Genomic DNA, 17,983 nt, shown 5'->3' with positions numbered 1-17,983 from the left:
CCTGGTGTTGGTGCGCGGCGGCGGGGGCGGGGGCGGGGGCGGGGGCGGGGGCGGGGGTGGCGGGCGGCGGACGGCGCAGCGCGAGCTGCTGCAGCTGCAACGTGCGCAGCGCGCTCTCGCCCGCCACCGTCACGCCCGCCATGCCCGCCACGCTCGCCACCGTCACGCCGCTCCCACCAGCAACCTGCAAAGTAATATATGTACATAAATAACGCGGCGATCTACGCGGATGAGCGACACCATAAATGTGTTGTATGAAGAAGATAAATAGCTACAAGGGGGTAAAGTTGTTGTTTAATCTCTCGTGCTAATATTGATACCCGAGCGAGCGAAAGATTCCAAAATTAAACCACGAGCGTAGCGAGCGAAAAATAGAATTTTGAGCGTTCCGAGGGTTTCGAGGCGCGAGGGTTAAATATATTTTGCCACAGAGTGAAACATTCACAACAGAGAATAACAGCAAATAAGAAATAAAATGGCGTGATGGGTCGCTACACGGCTTCTTCGTGAACAAATTATGTGTAAATTAATGAAATTATTTAAACATTTATTGAACAAACTATTTTCACAAAGCGAGGTCTAAGGCTTAGAACGCACTGCGATTAATTTCTTGCGATTTCAGTCTAATTTCTTGTGTTAAGTGCGTGCGCTAATGAAGCATGCCGTACGTTACACTTCTTACAGTTCTGAAGCCGCAAAAAAATAATCGCAGTGCGTTCTCAGCCTAAATCGAAAACATCGTATACCGGCTACCTAACAGAGTAAATGTTTGTTTTGTCAGGATAAATCGAGGCGTTAGATACCTGAGCCGTGCTCGCATTGGCGTGGTGCAGGATCTTGAGGTGGTGTCGGGCCTGCAGCGGCTGGTGGCGGTACAGCAGCTGCTGCGGCTGCGCGGCCACCGTGCCCGCCGTGTTCATCGTGCTCATCGTGCTCATCGTGCTCATCGTGCCCGCCGCGCGCGCGCGCCGCGCCGCCTCCGCCTTGCCGGCCGCCGCGTGCGCCGCCACCACCACGCGCGCGCCCGCCGCCGACGCCGCGGGGGCCGGCGGGCCCGCGGGGGCGGCGGCGGCGGCGGCGGCGGGCGCGGGCGGCGCGGGGGCGGGCGTCGCGGCCGGGGCGACGCCGCTCGGGCCCGCGCCGCCCGCCTTCGACTTCTCCTTGGCGATGCGGTCGGCGCGGCGCGACGCCACCTCCATGGGCGTCGGCGGGCGGTCGTAGTCGAGCCCGTGGTCGGCGAGCAGCTGCGCGTGCTTGGGGTTGTGGTGCTGCGCGTCGTCGAGCCGGCGCTTGGGCGCGGCGCGGCGGCGCTCGGCCGCCTCGCGCATGGCGTCGAGGCGCGCGAGCGGCGGGCGCGGCGCGTCGTCGTCGGGGCGGCGGCGCGCGCCGGCGCCGGTGCCTGCGCCGGCGCCCGCACCCGCGCCCGAGCCCGCGCCCGGCTTGCGCTGCTTGCGGCGCTGGTGGCGGTCGAGGCGGTCCTGGCGGTCGCGCTCGCGCTCGTCGGGCGCGGCGAGGCGCTCGTGGCGGTCGCGGCAGGCGCGCGGCGCGCGGTAGGCGCGGGCGACGTCGGCGACGAGCTCGGCGGTCCACTCCCAGTTGGGCGCGCGCGCGGGCGGCGCGTCGGGCGGCAGGCGCTGCAGGCGCAGCGCGCGGCGCAGGGCGGCGTCCTCGGCGGGCGCCCAGTCGGGCGCGGGCGCGTCCCTGTGCTTGTCGGCGGCGGGCGCGCGGGGCCGCATGCGCGCCCGGGCGCCGGCGCCGCCGCCGCCGCCGCCGCGCTCGAACAGCGAGGGCGGCGGCCGGGGCGGGCGGGGCGGGCGCGGGTGCGGATGCGGGTGCGCGGGCGGGTGCGGGTGCGCGGCGGGCGGGGCGCGGGCGCGGGGCAGGGCGGGCAGCGCGTGCTCGGGCGCGGGCCCGGCGCGGTACAGCGCGCGCGCCCACGAGGGCCGGTACGGCTCGCCGTCGCCGTCGCTGGCGGGCGGGGAGGGCGGACACCAGATCTGCAAGCGCCCGAAACCGGTCAGGTGAGTTTATATCGAGAATGATGGCATGAGTTTAAAATGTTCCGATGTTAATGATTACATAAAGACCCTCACCGGCATCCGCTCGGCGCGCGCGCCGCGGCCGCCGCTCAGCCACACCTGCGGGGAACGATCACATTAGGTACACCGTACTATTTCGATATGGCCAATATGCCGTACGTTACACTTTTTAATAGCATAAAAAATAATCGCAGTGCGTTCTCAGCCTAAACCCGACCTTTCACTTCACCTATCTGCCTACCAGATGGAACTTATATTGAATAAATTAGGTTGCATATATAAAAATATGGTCAAGGCTATTTTTAATTCATAAAAAAAAACTTAAAATTTCACTAACTTGCCTACCGAACGAACTATGTTCCAAAGGAAAAAAAGTGAGAAATTTCAAGAAAAAAATGTTTTTTTAAATCACCACATGGTATAACAAAGTAGCTTTTCGCTGTCTGTCCTTATGTATGCTTAGATCTTTAAAATTAGGCAACAGATTTTTATGCGTTTTTCTAAAAGATAGTGATTCAAGAGGAAGGTTTATATGTATAATTTGTAAAGGTTTTGTGTAAATTAGTTGAACTACCCGTGCGAAGCCGGGGCGGGTCGCTAGTTAATTAGATAAAACATTCACCGTATTTTTATGGGCAACCCTATTTATATATGTTCAGGAACATATGTTTATTTGATAAAATATAAATAAGTTTCATCCGTTAGGCAGAGCGGTGAGGGTTGGCCTTATTATGGGATTCAAGTCCTAGCAACATGCTCCATAGACAATTATAGTAGACTAGCTTTTGCCCGCGACTTTGTCTGCGTGGACTTAGTAACCCCAGCTAGAGTAAGAATAGCGCCTGGAGAAAATCTTATAGCAATTATTCAATTTGAGCATATTATGCACACAAATTAGCAGACACTTCATTAATTATCTCAATTCCATCCCGCTTTTTACTTTCTTAAGGGATGATTTACGGGATAAAACTATCCTATGTCCTTCTCAGGGACTAAACCTATCTCTATGCCAAATTTCATCTAAATCGATTCAGCGGTTTAAGCGTGAAGAGGGAACACACAAACAGACAGACTTTCGCATTTATAATATTAGTATGGAAGTATGGATTAATTTGTGGAGAATCTTTTGTTCATTGGCAGCTTTGTTGTAATTTTAACCGTTTTTCTAAAACGAAAAAAAAAAACTGCAGAATGAGACACAAAACTGGGGCAGCATCTACTAGACAGCTTGCTTCTTCTACTTTTTCTTTCCTACATTTTAACCTACATGCATGCCAATTTGTTAGGGAAATTAGCCGTACTAGAGTGAGATTTGTTTAATCAAATTAAGTACCTAGTTTATTCCACATCCAATATAGGCATATATAAGTATAAATTTCATTCTTTTACTTACCAGACACAAACTTTTTTTTGTCAACCTGGACACACGACACGACAGTGTGTTAGCCAAGTTCGCAAAATATCAAGTTGACACACGTCCTGGGATAATATCGCACAATGCATTTCTGGTTATCTTAAACCACCCTGAACATTGAATTTGTAACTACTTAAACGCTTTCTGAGATCAATTTGTTACCGAATGCATTTTCAGCACTTACGAGCCGACCAATATATAAGTCTTACCAAGTGGGAGGCCCCTTCGGTGAGATTTTGTCATACTACTTTAGTTTCCTGTGGAAAAATAAAAGTACGCGACATTTGCAGACTCTTCTACCCCACATAAGATTTCGCATAAGTCACATGACCCCTTACCTAAATAATGGATGCCCAATCACCTCCAGCACCATCGCTATAGCCTTTATATCGCTCTCGGACGGCAGTTATCCTCGTATAGTTATAGTTAGGTCAAGTCTTGTATCCACCTGTATCACCAGAAAGTAGACTCGACACTTGTTGCGCTGAATTATTTTATTTTCATTCATATTTTCATCAAAAGCAATGTTTTTAATATTGTGTTTTGCTAGTGATACGGATGACTGGTTAGTTAGACTTTCATTTGACTCTGGCCCACCGCGGGTACCACGGCTGCTCCAGCCTGCGACACCGAATTGAATGTAGTCGTAACAAAGCGCAGTACAGTTTTGAAAGGAGCGACCGTCGTACCTCGGGGCGTGCAAAGTACCCGTCCGCTGTTATTTTGTTTTAGCTGGTTTTTTTAAGACGCTAATCTGGGTAAAATGGCAAAGTGAAAATTTCAGTGTGCTTTAACGAAACGATCAAGAGTGCTGCCAAATTCAGTTTCTACTAGCTACATATCAAAAAGATTAGATAATATTAAATATGTGTAGCGTTGCAAAGGGAACCGTAATTAGTAGGGAAGCGTCTCGTGTAGACATTGACCGTCGGCGGACAGCAGGCGAGCACGGTGTGGATGTGGGTGTCGAGTCTCCCGTGCTGTCCACCCGGATACGGACACGGACACGGACACGGAACTGACGGAACACGGACAGGATGGCCGCGGGGTCGGCAGCCGGCCCGCCCGCCCGTAAATGCTTGCGAGTTGCATCCCTGACGTCGCGGTTTTGGTGACTCGGGCCCGGGCGCCAGAGGGGCGCGGGGCGGCGGGCGCGGACACAAGCATTCACGGACGGTCGAGCGGCACCAAAACGGCAACGTCAGGAATATAAAACGCGGGCTCGTATCAAATCATTTATTATGCGGTCAGTCAGGGGTCGGGCGGGCGCGGCTTGGCCAGCCACGCGTCCAGCGTGCCGTTGCGGAGCTGGGGCCGGTCCGCGCGGTCCGTGCGGTCCGTGCGGTCCGTGCGGTCCGCGCGGTCCGGCCGCCGGCCGCGGCGCGCGTCCAGCCGCCACAGGTCGATCTGCACTCCTCCCCGCGACCGGGTGGCGCGCGTGCCCGCCTTCTTACTCGCCGGCGGCTCCGCACTCTCTTTCGTATCCGTCTTCTCTTTCGTGTCTATCGTCTCCTCTCTCGCGTCCTCGCGGGAGGGCGAGGGCGGGGGCGAGGGCGGCGGCGGCGGCGGGGGAGCGACGCGGCGGCGGGGGCGCACCTTGGTGTCGGCGTCGCGGCGCGAGTAGGTGAGCTCCGGCTCGGCGTCGGCGTCGGCGGGCTCGGGGTCGGCGTCGGCGTCGGCGTCGGCGTCGCGGCGGCGGCGCCGCTCCCAGTCGCCGAGCGAGCGCCGGACGGCGCTGAGCGCCTCCCGCTCCGCCTCGCATCCGGCTTCGCTGCTCTCGACGCACCGCATTGCGTATTTCTCGATCGGCGTCAGCTAAAAATTTCCGTGAACGTTATAATTCATTTTTTTTAGCATTAAAAAAAAGATAAACAATCTTGACGTGTCTTTCTATTGAAATATATTTTATTTTATTTATTTTTATTTTATTTTATTTTATTTATTTAGAAACAAACAGTCTCTTATATTAATAAGTTGTTACAATGTAGGGTAATAGACTTATAGACCTACAGTTTCCTAAAAAATAGTATGAAAACCATGTGACTTATATAAATACTAAATTAAACTAGAAATAGAAATTCCAAGTTGTCAAAACAATGTTACAACAATACTCTTTCATTTTAACAAAAATAAAACAAGAATGGAAAAATAAAACAAAAATGGATAAAACTAAAATGGATAAATTGTAAACAAAACAAAAGTGCAATTAAAGTTAATTTTCTAATTAAAGCCTGTTAAAGCCTATAATGAATGATCACCAAAATAAGAACTCCTATTTAATGAGAAATAATTCCCAAATTTGTACCATATTTTTATCCTTTCAAAACGAATAACACTAAAATAATCATTTTTAACACAAAAATTGTAAAGGATCACCAAACTTAGACCTCCATTTTAATGTGAAATTATAACCAAATCTTTTATTTTTGCTATCCTATTAAAGCAAATTACTTGAAGTCGGTTAAAAATGTGCAAATATTTATCATTTTGTTATTCCATTAAATTAATTAATCCACTTCGTCACTTTTTTCTAATAGCATTTCGTTTCTGTAAGGGTCGCAGTTCTAATCTAGCCCACTTTTCTTGTAGCACTTCGTTTCTGTAAGGGTCGCAGTTCTAACCTAACCCACTTTTATAGTAGCATTTCGTTTCTGTGACGATCGCAGTTCTAACCTAATCATATCCACTTCTCTAGTAGCATTTCTTTTCTGTAAGCGTGGCGCGTGACTGAATTGAGGATTGGGTCAGGCGAGCACGCGCGCGCGGTGCGGTGTACGGGGGATTGAGCGGGAGGGGGTGGTAATTTTGGCATAATTTTACTTTATTTGGTAATATGTATACATTTTTTGGTAATCATAGTGGTTTACTTAAGTGAAAATATCGCATTAATTTGCTCTTCAAGATTTGGTGATCATTAATTATATTTGGTGATCATTCATGATTTTTGGTGTTTGAATACAATTTGAAGCGCAGTCGTGATTTAAACAGGTGGTAGTTTTGTAATTTTAGACCTTATTTTTTTTGGTTTATTTTTTTTTTTTTTTGGTGAAAGCGATTTCTTTATTTAGGGTACCAGAGTATGTTTTGGCGGTCATTATATTTGGTGCCAAAAAAATGAACTATAGTAAAATGTACATTTTTTTGATCAAAATATTATGTTTCAGAAAGTCAGAAATAAATATTTCTGCTTCGTTTTACATAATCTGTAAGAGGTGGCAACATTGTGTTTACGTGTCGACAGTTTTTACTTGTTACGTTGTGCAATAACCTCGGTAAGGGTCGGGTAGGGTAGGTGTGTGGTGTGTGTGGTGTGTACCTGGCTCATGAGCGCGGCGAGCTCGTCCTTGTTGCGGTCGTGGTGGTCGTCGTCGCGGTAGGGCACGGCCTCGTCGAACTCGGCCAGCTCGCCCTGCTGCTCGGCGCGGGCGGCGCGCGCGGCCGCGGCGTCCTGCTCGTCCTCGGCGGCCGCGAGCGCGCCCTCCACGTCCCCCCCCGCGACCGCCGCCACCTCCCCCACCGCCACCACCGCCCCGCCCGCGTCCGACCCGAACAGCTCCTTGATGCTCGCCTGCACAAACATATTTACATTATCTACGTTCAATTTACAACATTGGCTAGGCCGGGGGTTCCAAATCTTTTTCACTCCGCGGCGCACTTGCAAGTTTAACATTTCGGCGGTGGCGTCCTAGCCTAGCTAGGCTATTCGAAATAGATAGGTGACATCGTGAGGTGGGTTGCCTCCCGGCGCCCCTCTCCACTGTCTCCGGCGCATCAGGGTCCGGTTTGGGAACCCCCGGGCTAGGCGCTTGCGGCATAATTGCCGTTTGAAATCTGGAGAAAACCGCATAAAATGGGCGAGGTGAATTCGACTAAAAATTGATCACTTTGCCTGCGAAATGAAAACATTATCTAAAGCGAAGATAACTTGTAGCCTACGTATTGGTGGTTGATGTTCCCCCCCTCGGGTGACACTGACCTCGCGCAGGTAGGAGGTGGTGAAGTGGCCGTCGTCGATGGCCAGCTCGCCGAGGCGCCGCTTCTCGGTGGCCTTGCGCAGGATGTTCTCCTCCACCGTGGCCTGCGTCACCAGCCGGAACACGTGCACGTCGCGAGTCTGCCCTATGCGATGGCAGCGGTCCTACACAGACACGAGTATCGCGTTACCGTATGTCACTACATACGTACAAGTAGCGACGGGAGGAGACTTGTCCGTCCCCGTAGTGCGAACGATAGGTACCTGGGCCTGCGCGTCCATGGTGGGGTTCCAGTCGGAGTCGTAGAAGATGACGCAGTCGGCGCCGGTGAGGTTGAGGCCGACGCCGCCGGAGCGCGTGGACAGGATGAAGGCGAACAGGCGCGGGTCCGCGTTGAAGCGCTCCACCAGCGCCTGGCGCCGCTCCACCTTGGTGGCGCCGTCGAGCCGCGCGTACGCGTGCCCGTGCAGGCTGAGGAACGCCTCGAGCACGTCGAGCACGCGCGTCATCTGCGTGAAGATGAGCACGCGGTGGCCGCCGGCCTTGAGGCGGCGCAGCAGCGGGGCGAGCGCCTGCAGCTTGCCGCAGTCGAACTGCAGCAGGCGCGGGTGCGGGAAGGCGACGGTCTGCCGGCTGGCGACGGCGTGCAGCAGCGCCAGCGCCGCCTTGGCCGCCGGCGTGGCGCCCTCCTCCGCGGCGCCCGCCACGAGGCGCCACGCGCGCGCGCCCGCCCCCGCGCCCGCCTCCAGCGTCGGCGTCGTCGCCACGCACGAACGCCAACACACGCTGAACCTGTGTTCATATTTACATCGATACAATATATAGGTACTTACCTACGCATAACCGATATGATATGTCCTTTAAATATAACACTTCACCAGATCCAACTCGATTTTGTACTCGTATTATCCACAATATTAAGAGAGAATAATTTAATTCCACAATCCACAACATACACCAATATAGAGACTTGACTAGTTTTTATTTTATTTTATTTCTAGGTTGAACTTTAGCTTTAATTTTGTAATATTATAATTTAATTATGCTCGTATTTCTGAGCAATTACAACTCTTTAAGAGTTGCAGAACGCTGTAATAATATCCTTTGATTAACAATCAGATCACTGGAAATGACGAAATCAAAGTACCTAATTTTTTTCCATACATTATTTCAATCAGTTTTTTTCGTCATTTCTAATGCTCTAAATAATAAAGTAAGATGTGTAGTGAGACCGATTGGCTTAAAATAATAGTAGGTACCTATACCTACCTATAACAATCTGTTTCCTTTTTTGACATGGTTTTTTTTTTTTATTAACTTTGTCTCCAAATAACTTGACCACACTGATAAGTACCTAAACATAATGTAACAAATTAAAACACAACGGGGAAAACTAAAATTCCTTTAAAATGGAAGATAAAAAGACGTGCCAATTGGAACAGGTACTGTTTATTTATATTAGTAAACGAAAAGTGTTTTAAAATTTCAACAATGTAAACTATCAATTTCACATTTTTCGTGATAGAATTCTTCAATATCTATCACAAAATCGTATGCATTTTTAAATTTTGATTCCCAGTTTTCTGTCATTAATGTTCGTATTTTAGTATATCGTTTTAGTAAAAATATGCTAGACTCAAAGATGTATTTGTTCAACATTTCAGTATCTAGATACTGAAATATTGTTGTACCTATTGGCATACAAATTCAATAAAAATACACACTAATCATAATATCACAGAAGATAAACAATAATAGTCAAAACGGGGTTATCTCATCCGGTAAATGTTAATGAGGAAACAACTAGTGTTACCTGTCGATGACGTCGTGCATCCGGTCGAGCAGCGCGGCCAGGTCGTGCGCGGGGGGCGCGGGCGGTGGGGGTGGGGGGGCGCGCACGGCGCGGCGCAGGTCGGCGCCCAGCAGCGGCAGCCGCCAGCAGCGCCGCTCGTTAGCCGTCGCCAGCCGCCGCAGGCACGCCAGCCGCCGCGCCTCCAGCCGCGCCGCGGCACCGGGGGCGGGGGCGGGGGCGCACGGGCGAGCGGGGGGCGCCCGAGCCGGGGCGGGGCGCGGCCGGCGCGCCGCCCGCACGGTACCGCACAGCGCGGGCGCCGTAGCGGCACCTAGTAATCAATTTCAATGCTATATTTTTTTTATTTTTATTTATTTAGGAAACAGTCACATACAGATAAGTTTAAACTTGCAGATTATCAATAAGACCTATAGTTCCATTAATTATAACATACTGATATTGATAACAATACAAGCTTGAATACGCGTCTCAAATTTGGAACCCACATTATAATATTTATATTAACAAAATAGAACGTATACAGAAAAAGTTTGTAAAATACCTCTACTTTAAATTGAAAACCCCCTATAATTCATCAAATTATGATAATGTTTGTAAAAAACATCACCTTCTCCCACTACATAAACGTCGACAAATTGCGGATATTACATATATACTCAAAATTTTAAATGGTAACATTGATTGTCCTGAATTGCTCGCTAAGCTCTCCTTCAACACTCCATCTAGACCTAAAAGATACTTCCCTCCCCTCTCAATCCCAATTTCATCACGTAATTACAGAAAGAATAGCTTTCTATTGCGAGCTGGTAAAAGTCTAAATGAACTAACGAAAGAGTGTGATATTGACGTTTTTAATAGTAACATCACAACTATAAGACGGATTCTGGCAAACAAATTACCTAAGTGAGCGAGTCGTATGCGATAGCATACTCATAATAATATCATTGTATCGATTGATGTATTTTATTAATAAGTTTTGTTTTTCTTAGCTCAGTATATTAAGAGTATTGAATTGTGGGTATTTAATAAGTAGGTATTCACATTTTGAAATTAGTATTAGTTGAATACGTTGTAAAAAAAAAATTTTAGTGCTAACCACCAATTATGTGTTAACTTGTTGCTATTGGTGGGACTATAATTGGCTTTTTGTTATTTACTTATATAACTATTGTATAATTGATAGCTGTTGGTTCTCCGAAAATAAATAAATAATAATAAAAAGAACCACCATGCGGCGCGGGGGGGCGAGGTGCCGCGCCGGTGTCCCCCGGCGACTAGTCTATATACTGACCCAGCGCGGCGGGCGGCAGCGCGCGCGGCACGAGCCGCAGATGTATCCGGAGCTTGGCCTCGGGCGGGCGGGGCGGCGCGGGGGGCGGCGCGGCGCACAGCTCCTCCACCATGCGGCGCGGGGGGGCGAGGTGCCGCGCCGGTGTCCCCCGGCGACTAGTCTATATACTGACCCAGCGCGGCGGGCGGCAGCGCGCGCGGCACGAGCCGCAGATGTATCCGGAGCTTGGCCTCGGGCGGGCGCGGCGGCGCGGGGGGCGGCGCGGCGCACAGCTCCTCCACCATGCGGCGCGGGGGGGCGAGGTGCCGCGCCGGTGTCCCCCGGCGACTAGTCTATATACTGACCCAGCGCGGCGGGCGGCAGCGCGCGCGGCACGAGCCGCAGATGTATCCGGAGCTTGGCCTCGGGCGGGCGCGGCGGCGCGGGGGGCGGCGCGGCGCACAGCTCCTCCACCATGCGGCGCGGGGGGGCGAGGTGCCGCGCCGGTGTCCCCCGGCGACTAGTCTATATACTGACCCAGCGCGGCGGGCGGCAGCGCGCGCGGCACGAGCCGCAGATGTATCCGGAGCTTGGCCTCGGGCGGGCGCGGCGGCGCGGGGGGCGGCGCGGCGCACAGCTCCTCCACCATGCGGCGCGGGGGGGCGAGGTGCCGCGCCGGTGTCCCCCGGCGACTAGTCTATATACTGACCCAGCGCGGCGGGCGGCAGCGCGCGCGGCACGAGCCGCAGATGTATCCGGAGCTTGGCCTCGGGCGGGCGCGGCGGCGCGGGGGGCGGCGCGGCGCACAGCTCCTCCACCATGCGGCGCGGGGGGGCGAGGTGCCGCGCCGGTGTCCCCCGGCGACTAGTCTATATACTGACCCAGCGCGGCGGGCGGCAGCGCGCGCGGCACGAGCCGCAGATGTATCCGGAGCTTGGCCTCGGGCGGGCGCGGCGGCGCGGGGGGCGGCGCGGCGCACAGCTCCTCCACCATGCGGCGCGGGGGGGCGAGGTGCCGCGCCGGTGTCCCCCGGCGACTAGTCTATATACTGACCCAGCGCGGCGGGCGGCAGCGCGCGCGGCACGAGCCGCAGATGTATCCGGAGCTTGGCCTCGGGCGGGCGCGGCGGCGCGGGGGGCGGCGCGGCGCACAGCTCCTCCACCATGCGGCGCGGGGGGGCGAGGTGCCGCGCCGGTGTCCCCCGGCGACTAGTCTATATACTGACCCAGCGCGGCGGGCGGCAGCGCGCGCGGCACGAGCCGCAGATGTATCCGGAGCTTGGCCTCGGGCGGGCGCGGCGGCGCGGGGGGCGGCGCGGCGCACAGCTCCTCCACCATGCGGCGCGGGGGGGCGAGGTGCCGCGCCGGTGTCCCCCGGCGACTAGTCTATATACTGACCCAGCGCGGCGGGCGGCAGCGCGCGCGGCACGAGCCGCAGATGTATCCGGAGCTTGGCCTCGGGCGGGCGCGGCGGCGCGGGGGGCGGCGCGGCGCACAGCTCCTCCACCATGCGGCGCGGGGGGGCGAGGTGCCGCGCCGGTGTCCCCCGGCGACTAGTCTATATACTGACCCAGCGCGGCGGGCGGCAGCGCGCGCGGCACGAGCCGCAGATGTATCCGGAGCTTGGCCTCGGGCGGGCGCGGCGGCGCGGGGGGCGGCGCGGCGCACAGCTCCTCCACCATGCGGCGCGGGGGGGCGAGGTGCCGCGCCGGTGTCCCCCGGCGACTAGTCTATATACTGACCCAGCGCGGCGGGCGGCAGCGCGCGCGGCACGAGCCGCAGATGTATCCGGAGCTTGGCCTCGGGCGGGCGCGGCGGCGCGGGGGGCGGCGCGGCGCACAGCTCCTCCACCATGCGGCGCGGGGGGGCGAGGTGCCGCGCCGGTGTCCCCCGGCGACTAGTCTATATACTGACCCAGCGCGGCGGGCGGCAGCGCGCGCGGCACGAGCCGCAGATGTATCCGGAGCTTGGCCTCGGGCGGGCGCGGCGGCGCGGGGGGCGGCGCGGCGCACAGCTCCTCCACCATGCGGCGCGGGGGGGCGAGGTGCCGCGCCGGTGTCCCCCGGCGACTAGTCTATATACTGACCCAGCGCGGCGGGCGGCAGCGCGCGCGGCACGAGCCGCAGATGTATCCGGAGCTTGGCCTCGGGCGGGCGCGGCGGCGCGGGGGGCGGCGCGGCGCACAGCTCCTCCACCATGCGGCGCGGGGGGGCGAGGTGCCGCGCCGGTGTCCCCCGGCGACTAGTCTATATACTGACCCAGCGCGGCGGGCGGCAGCGCGCGCGGCACGAGCCGCAGATGTATCCGGAGCTTGGCCTCGGGCGGGCGCGGCGGCGCGGGGGGCGGCGCGGCGCACAGCTCCTCCACCATGCGGCGCGGGGGGGCGAGGTGCCGCGCCGGTGTCCCCCGGCGACTAGTCTATATACTGACCCAGCGCGGCGGGCGGCAGCGCGCGCGGCACGAGCCGCAGATGTATCCGGAGCTTGGCCTCGGGCGGGCGCGGCGGCGCGGGGGGCGGCGCGGCGCACAGCTCCTCCACCATGCGGCGCGGGGGGGCGAGGTGCCGCGCGCGGTGCGCCGCGAACGCGCCCGCGTCGCTAACCTCGAGGGAGGCGAGGTCACCGCCTAGCCGCGCTGCGCACGCTATCCGCTCCCGAACCTGTATAAAAGGTGACAATTACGTTTCGAAAATAATAACCCGTACCGTCAAATGGGGTGAATAGGGATGATTTTGAACTTTGAGAGAGATTTTGAAGGATTTTTTCCTCGACGGACACAAATCTTTTTTTTTTTTTTTTTTTCTAAATCTAAAGGTTTATAAAGTTTTGTCTTATGTTTGAGAATCGATTTATAGTAAAATATTTATTAATAATTTCGTTTTAATATCCTTTTTTTGGGACGGAATGGAAAAAACAACCAGGTCGGGGTGTTGTACAGAATACCCACCTCCTCCAGCAGTACGACGGCAGGCACGTGTATCCGCAGCGCGTCCATGTGGAAGGGCGAGGCGACGGCGCGCGGCTCGAACAGGTCGGGATGGTTGCACACTTTCCGCAGCTGCATGAGAACGTTGATCACGCTCAGCAAGTTGCCGGACGCCAGGCTCTCTTTCGTCCTGCACATCAAATATACACGCGTGAAATATTTATTAGGCCCACAAATAAAATAATTAAAAATAACTTTATACATGAACTGTGGTTTTTTAAATCAAAAATGTGTAAATGAAATGGTGAACTCACTTGGCCCTCGCCATGAAGTCGTCGTAAAGGCAGCGCTGCCGCTTGGCAAGGCGGCACAGCAGCACGTGCTCGTACTTGCGCGGCATCTGCCGCTCCACGTCCGCCTTCAGCCGCCGCAGCAGGAAAGGCCGCAGCACCTGCTCAACACATATCATGATAACAATCGGTTTATACCCCACCATTATATCGGATTATTTGCTAAAATCCAATTTTTTTTTCTTTTTTTTTATACCACGACCGTGTTAGCTAATGGTGGGTAACGAACAATGTAAACATTCAATTTCATGATTGACAGTTGAGGGTATAATTGAAAATCATTTAAGTTTAGTGATTAATTGCTTTTAATGTTTATGGATTATGATTGTACAAGTTTAGTTGAATATGTACTTTAATCTATTTAAATATTAGACTTAATTTGTATAAATACTTAGAAATATTTACAATAAAGTTAACATGCAAAGACTAATGCAAAATGTAGATCATTATAAAAATGTTTTATCTGGTTGGCAACATTGGTTGTCTTTGTTCAATTCATATCTATTCATTACTTACTGGTCGCTGATAAAAATAGCTTCTAAGTGTTGCAGAATAAATCATCAAGTACTTAAAATATCAATTGTAGTGATTATTTACGATTCCTGTGGTTCCCGTAGTACGGTTTTCGTACAATTCAGAAGTGCGATACTGGAAAAGCAAACCTACGTCGCCTGGAACCGAGGTATTTGATCCCGAGTGAAGGTCAGTGATTTGAATTTTATATAATTGGTGATTTGTGCTTATTTTATGATCTGATCATTGTTGGTACCGCGTATAGTGAAGTGATAAACGCAAAATTCTTAAACTTTTCCCTTCGATTAACCGTTTACTTTCGAATGTTCATAATGAAACTGTTACGTAATGAACTCGTTGCACAGATAGATTTATGTGTGTTTACGTAGATACGTACGCTTCTACAAAGATACGTTGGTTCAAGTAACGATACGTGAGAACAATAGTAGTTAATTAGTGACAAAGCAAGTTTGGTTAATTACTTTAGTATATCATAATTAGATGATTTATGTAATGTATTGTATATTTCTTAATAAGTTGAGTAATGACTAGTTGATTACTTGTCGTATGGTGAAGTACATTCAGAATTATTAACCATGGGATCAGATAGGGCTTCTAGATCACGTAAGCGTCGCTCTAAACATCACCGTCGCTATTCAAATTCCTCTGGCCGAAGCATATCGACGGCGTCATCACGTAGTTCGACATATTCGCCGCCGCGTCGGCGACATAAGAAACAAAGAAAACATCGCCATCGCAAAAGTAAACAAAGGGATGCTCTGACGAACAAACCTGAAACTTATCGTAGTGTAGGGCCTAAAAGTTCTACACCGCCGTTACCTTCAAAAGGTAATCCTAGTAATGATCATCTGTCTGGGAATCTGTCTGCTAGTACCGCTGGAGCGAATCAAACTAGTACAAGTAGTATGTCAGTAGGAAATATTTTGCCGGGTCATGCTTACACTGCACACGTTAACGTAGTGCCTGAGTTTGACCCTAACGATGGTGCTCAGAATATCGAATGCTGGATTCACAAGGTCAGTGAGTGCGCTCAAATATATTCGTGGACAGACACTCAGACGTGTCATTATGCTCTACCTAAGCTGTCTGGTTTGGCAAAGCGTTGGTATCAAGGACTGCCATCCCTTTTATACACTTGGCCTCAGTGGGTTGAGAAGTTAAAACTAGCCTTTCCCTCAACTGACAATTATGGCGATCTTTTGCAACGAATGCTTAATGTGCGTTGTAAAGTTGGACAACCACTAGACGTATACTATTACGAAAAAATGATATTGATAAATAAATGTGACGTAGCAGGCCGTAAGGCCGTAGGGTGTTTAGTTCACGGAATTGACGATAAGTTTGTTAGGATGAGTGCAAATTCGTGCCGTTTTGAGGAACCGGAACAATTATTCTCGTACTTACGCACGTTGTCTCAGAATGACAGTTATTTAATGTCACAAAAACGCAATAAACCTTGGAACAAAGATCCACGGCCTACTCAAAACGCCACGAATACAGCAACAAGTAACGAGCCAGTTAAACCAGAAATAGTTTGCTATAACTGTGGAGAGGTTGGTCACATTCGCACCAAATGTACAAAACCTATGAAGAAGTGTAGTGTTTGCCGCAGGGCGGGGCACGTGGCTACTGAGTGCCGTAATAGGACGACTTTAGGGTCATCAACCAATTCTAACAATAGCGGTTTGTTGCAACTGCCAGCTCCATCTGACAATAACGACGTAAGACGTATTGAAATAAATAACACTGAAACACCCGATGTTCAAACAGTAGAATCCGGAAGCGACAAGTACTATAAAGACGTTAAGCTTGAAGGCGTAGTTACGCCTGCTTTCATTGATTTCGGAAGTGCGCGCACTTTGATTAGGGAAAGTTACGCGAATGAAATATTTGGATCATGGCAACGCTCAAACAATTTGGCAAATTTAAGAGGTTTTGGTAATGGGATCGTGCGACCCCTAGGTATTGTCAACGGTACTCTAGTGGTAGATGAGGTAGATAATCCAGTCGATTTTATTGTCGTGCCTGACCACCACATGCCAAGCGAAATTATGATAGGCCGCACTTTTACAGAATTACCAAACATTGTGGTTATAAAAACTCCAAAAAATTTAACATTTTATAGAGCTCCAGGGGAGGGATGTGTTCTACCTAATACAAAATATACTCTAAATACAGCTGTTGATGTAACGGTTGCGGCGAGTTGTACCTCACCTATAGACGTGAGTACAACAACAAATTTTACTGGGTCCCTTTATATAGCTGCTTCATTTTGCAATTCACAGCAAAAAGATTACATAATTTTACCGGGATTGTATAGTTTTCGTGACAGTCACGGGTTCGTTATGATTTCAAATCTGGCTGCTGTGGAACTAAAGTTTGATAAAAATCAAGTATTAGCTAGAGGAAGTAGTTATGATGAAATTAATGAGCCAACAGTTAGGTTATTGTCAACCACAGATGAAATCGAGCAAGAATTACCAATAGAAGACGTCGTAATAGGGACGCAATTAAATGAAACTGAACGCGATGCATTCCATGCGCTTTTGTCGAAATACCGCGATTGTTTCGCATTAGACTTATCCGAATTAGGCAAAACTGATCTGGTCAAGATGGACATTAAACTTAAGGATGACAATCCTGTAGTTTATAATCCTTACCGTATGTCCCTCAAAGAAAAAGAGCAACTATCAATCATTATAGAAGATCTTCTTAAAAACGGAATTATCCGGGAAAGTTCATCATCTTATGCAAGTCCAGTGTTATTAGTTAGCAAGAAAAATGGACAAAAACGTTTATGTGTCGATTATCGGGCGTTGAACCGGAAAACACTTAAAGATAAATATCCACTGCCACGCATTGAGGATAAATTAGATTGTCTTGGTGGTAACAACTTCTTCACCAGCCTCGATTTAGCTAGCGGATATTACCAAGTACCAATGGCTGAGGGCAGTAAACACTTGACAGCGTTTGTCACCCCGGACGGCCTCTACGAGTTCAATAGAATGCCGTTCGGTTTGGCAAACGCTCCAAGTGTCTTCCAGCGCGCAATAAACTCGATGGTAAATGGTGTTGGGCAGAAACTGGTTCTTGCGTACATGGATGATCTTTTAGTACCGTCAAAATCTGTTGAAGAGGGTCTTGAAAAGCTTGAAAGGGTATTTAATATGCTTCGTAACGCTAAGCTAACGTTGAACTTAAAGAAATGCCGGTTTTTCCAAGAAAAAATAGAATATCTCGGCTATGAAATTTCTAAAGAGGGTGTTAGGCCGGGGTCATTCAAAATCGATGCCGTTAAAAAGTTTCCTACTCCAAAGAACGTACACGAGGTCCGCCAGTTTGTAGGATTAGCGAGTTACTTCCGTAAATTCGTTCGCAATTTCTCTGTAATAGCTAGACCTCTTACTGTTCTTACGAAAAAGAACGAGCCTTGGCGGTTCGAATCCGAACAATTAAAAGCGTTTAATCAATTGAAGGACATACTGGTCAGCAGACCCGTTTTGGCATTGTATGAACCGCATGCACGGTTAGAGGTTCACACGGATGCGAGCAAAATGGGACTTGGGGCCATTTTATTGCAGGATGCTGGTCGGGGACTCCAACCCATAGCATTTTATAGTAGGCAAACGTCGCCTGAGGAACAAAAATTCCACGCCTATGAGTTG

At 51.3% G+C, this 17,983-nt stretch overlaps 1 protein-coding gene across 1 annotated transcript in view; it reads right to left on the bottom strand.

Moving 5' to 3' along the window:
- Positions 1-17,983, bottom strand: part of LOC134742349 (helicase SRCAP) — a 42,520-nt gene that overhangs the window by 386 nt on the left and 24,151 nt on the right. Inside the window, exons 10-28 of the mRNA XM_063675399.1 lie at positions 13,749-13,885; positions 13,456-13,624; positions 12,924-13,168; positions 12,596-12,750; positions 12,252-12,526; positions 12,080-12,182; positions 11,736-12,010; positions 11,392-11,551; positions 11,048-11,322; positions 10,704-10,863; positions 9,241-9,550; positions 7,691-8,219; positions 7,430-7,591; positions 6,770-7,021; positions 4,708-5,268; positions 2,094-2,138; positions 1,108-1,997; positions 804-1,077; positions 2-184 (exon numbers count right to left, since the gene is read on the bottom strand). Of these exons, the coding sequence (XP_063531469.1) occupies positions 2-184; positions 804-1,077; positions 1,108-1,997; positions 2,094-2,138; positions 4,708-5,268; positions 6,770-7,021; positions 7,430-7,591; positions 7,691-8,219; positions 9,241-9,550; positions 10,704-10,863; positions 11,048-11,322; positions 11,392-11,551; positions 11,736-12,010; positions 12,080-12,182; positions 12,252-12,526; positions 12,596-12,750; positions 12,924-13,168; positions 13,456-13,624; positions 13,749-13,885 (5,160 nt within the window). The remainder of the gene's footprint in view (position 1; positions 185-803; positions 1,078-1,107; positions 1,998-2,093; positions 2,139-4,707; positions 5,269-6,769; positions 7,022-7,429; positions 7,592-7,690; positions 8,220-9,240; positions 9,551-10,703; positions 10,864-11,047; positions 11,323-11,391; positions 11,552-11,735; positions 12,011-12,079; positions 12,183-12,251; positions 12,527-12,595; positions 12,751-12,923; positions 13,169-13,455; positions 13,625-13,748; positions 13,886-17,983) is intronic.

Source organism: Cydia strobilella, chromosome 6 (assembly GCF_947568885.1).
Source record: "Cydia strobilella chromosome 6, ilCydStro3.1, whole genome shotgun sequence".
Lineage (NCBI taxonomy): Eukaryota > Metazoa > Arthropoda > Insecta > Lepidoptera > Tortricidae > Cydia > Cydia strobilella.
Note: the sequence above shows the minus strand (reverse complement) of the source record. Positions and strands in the feature narration are given on the sequence as shown.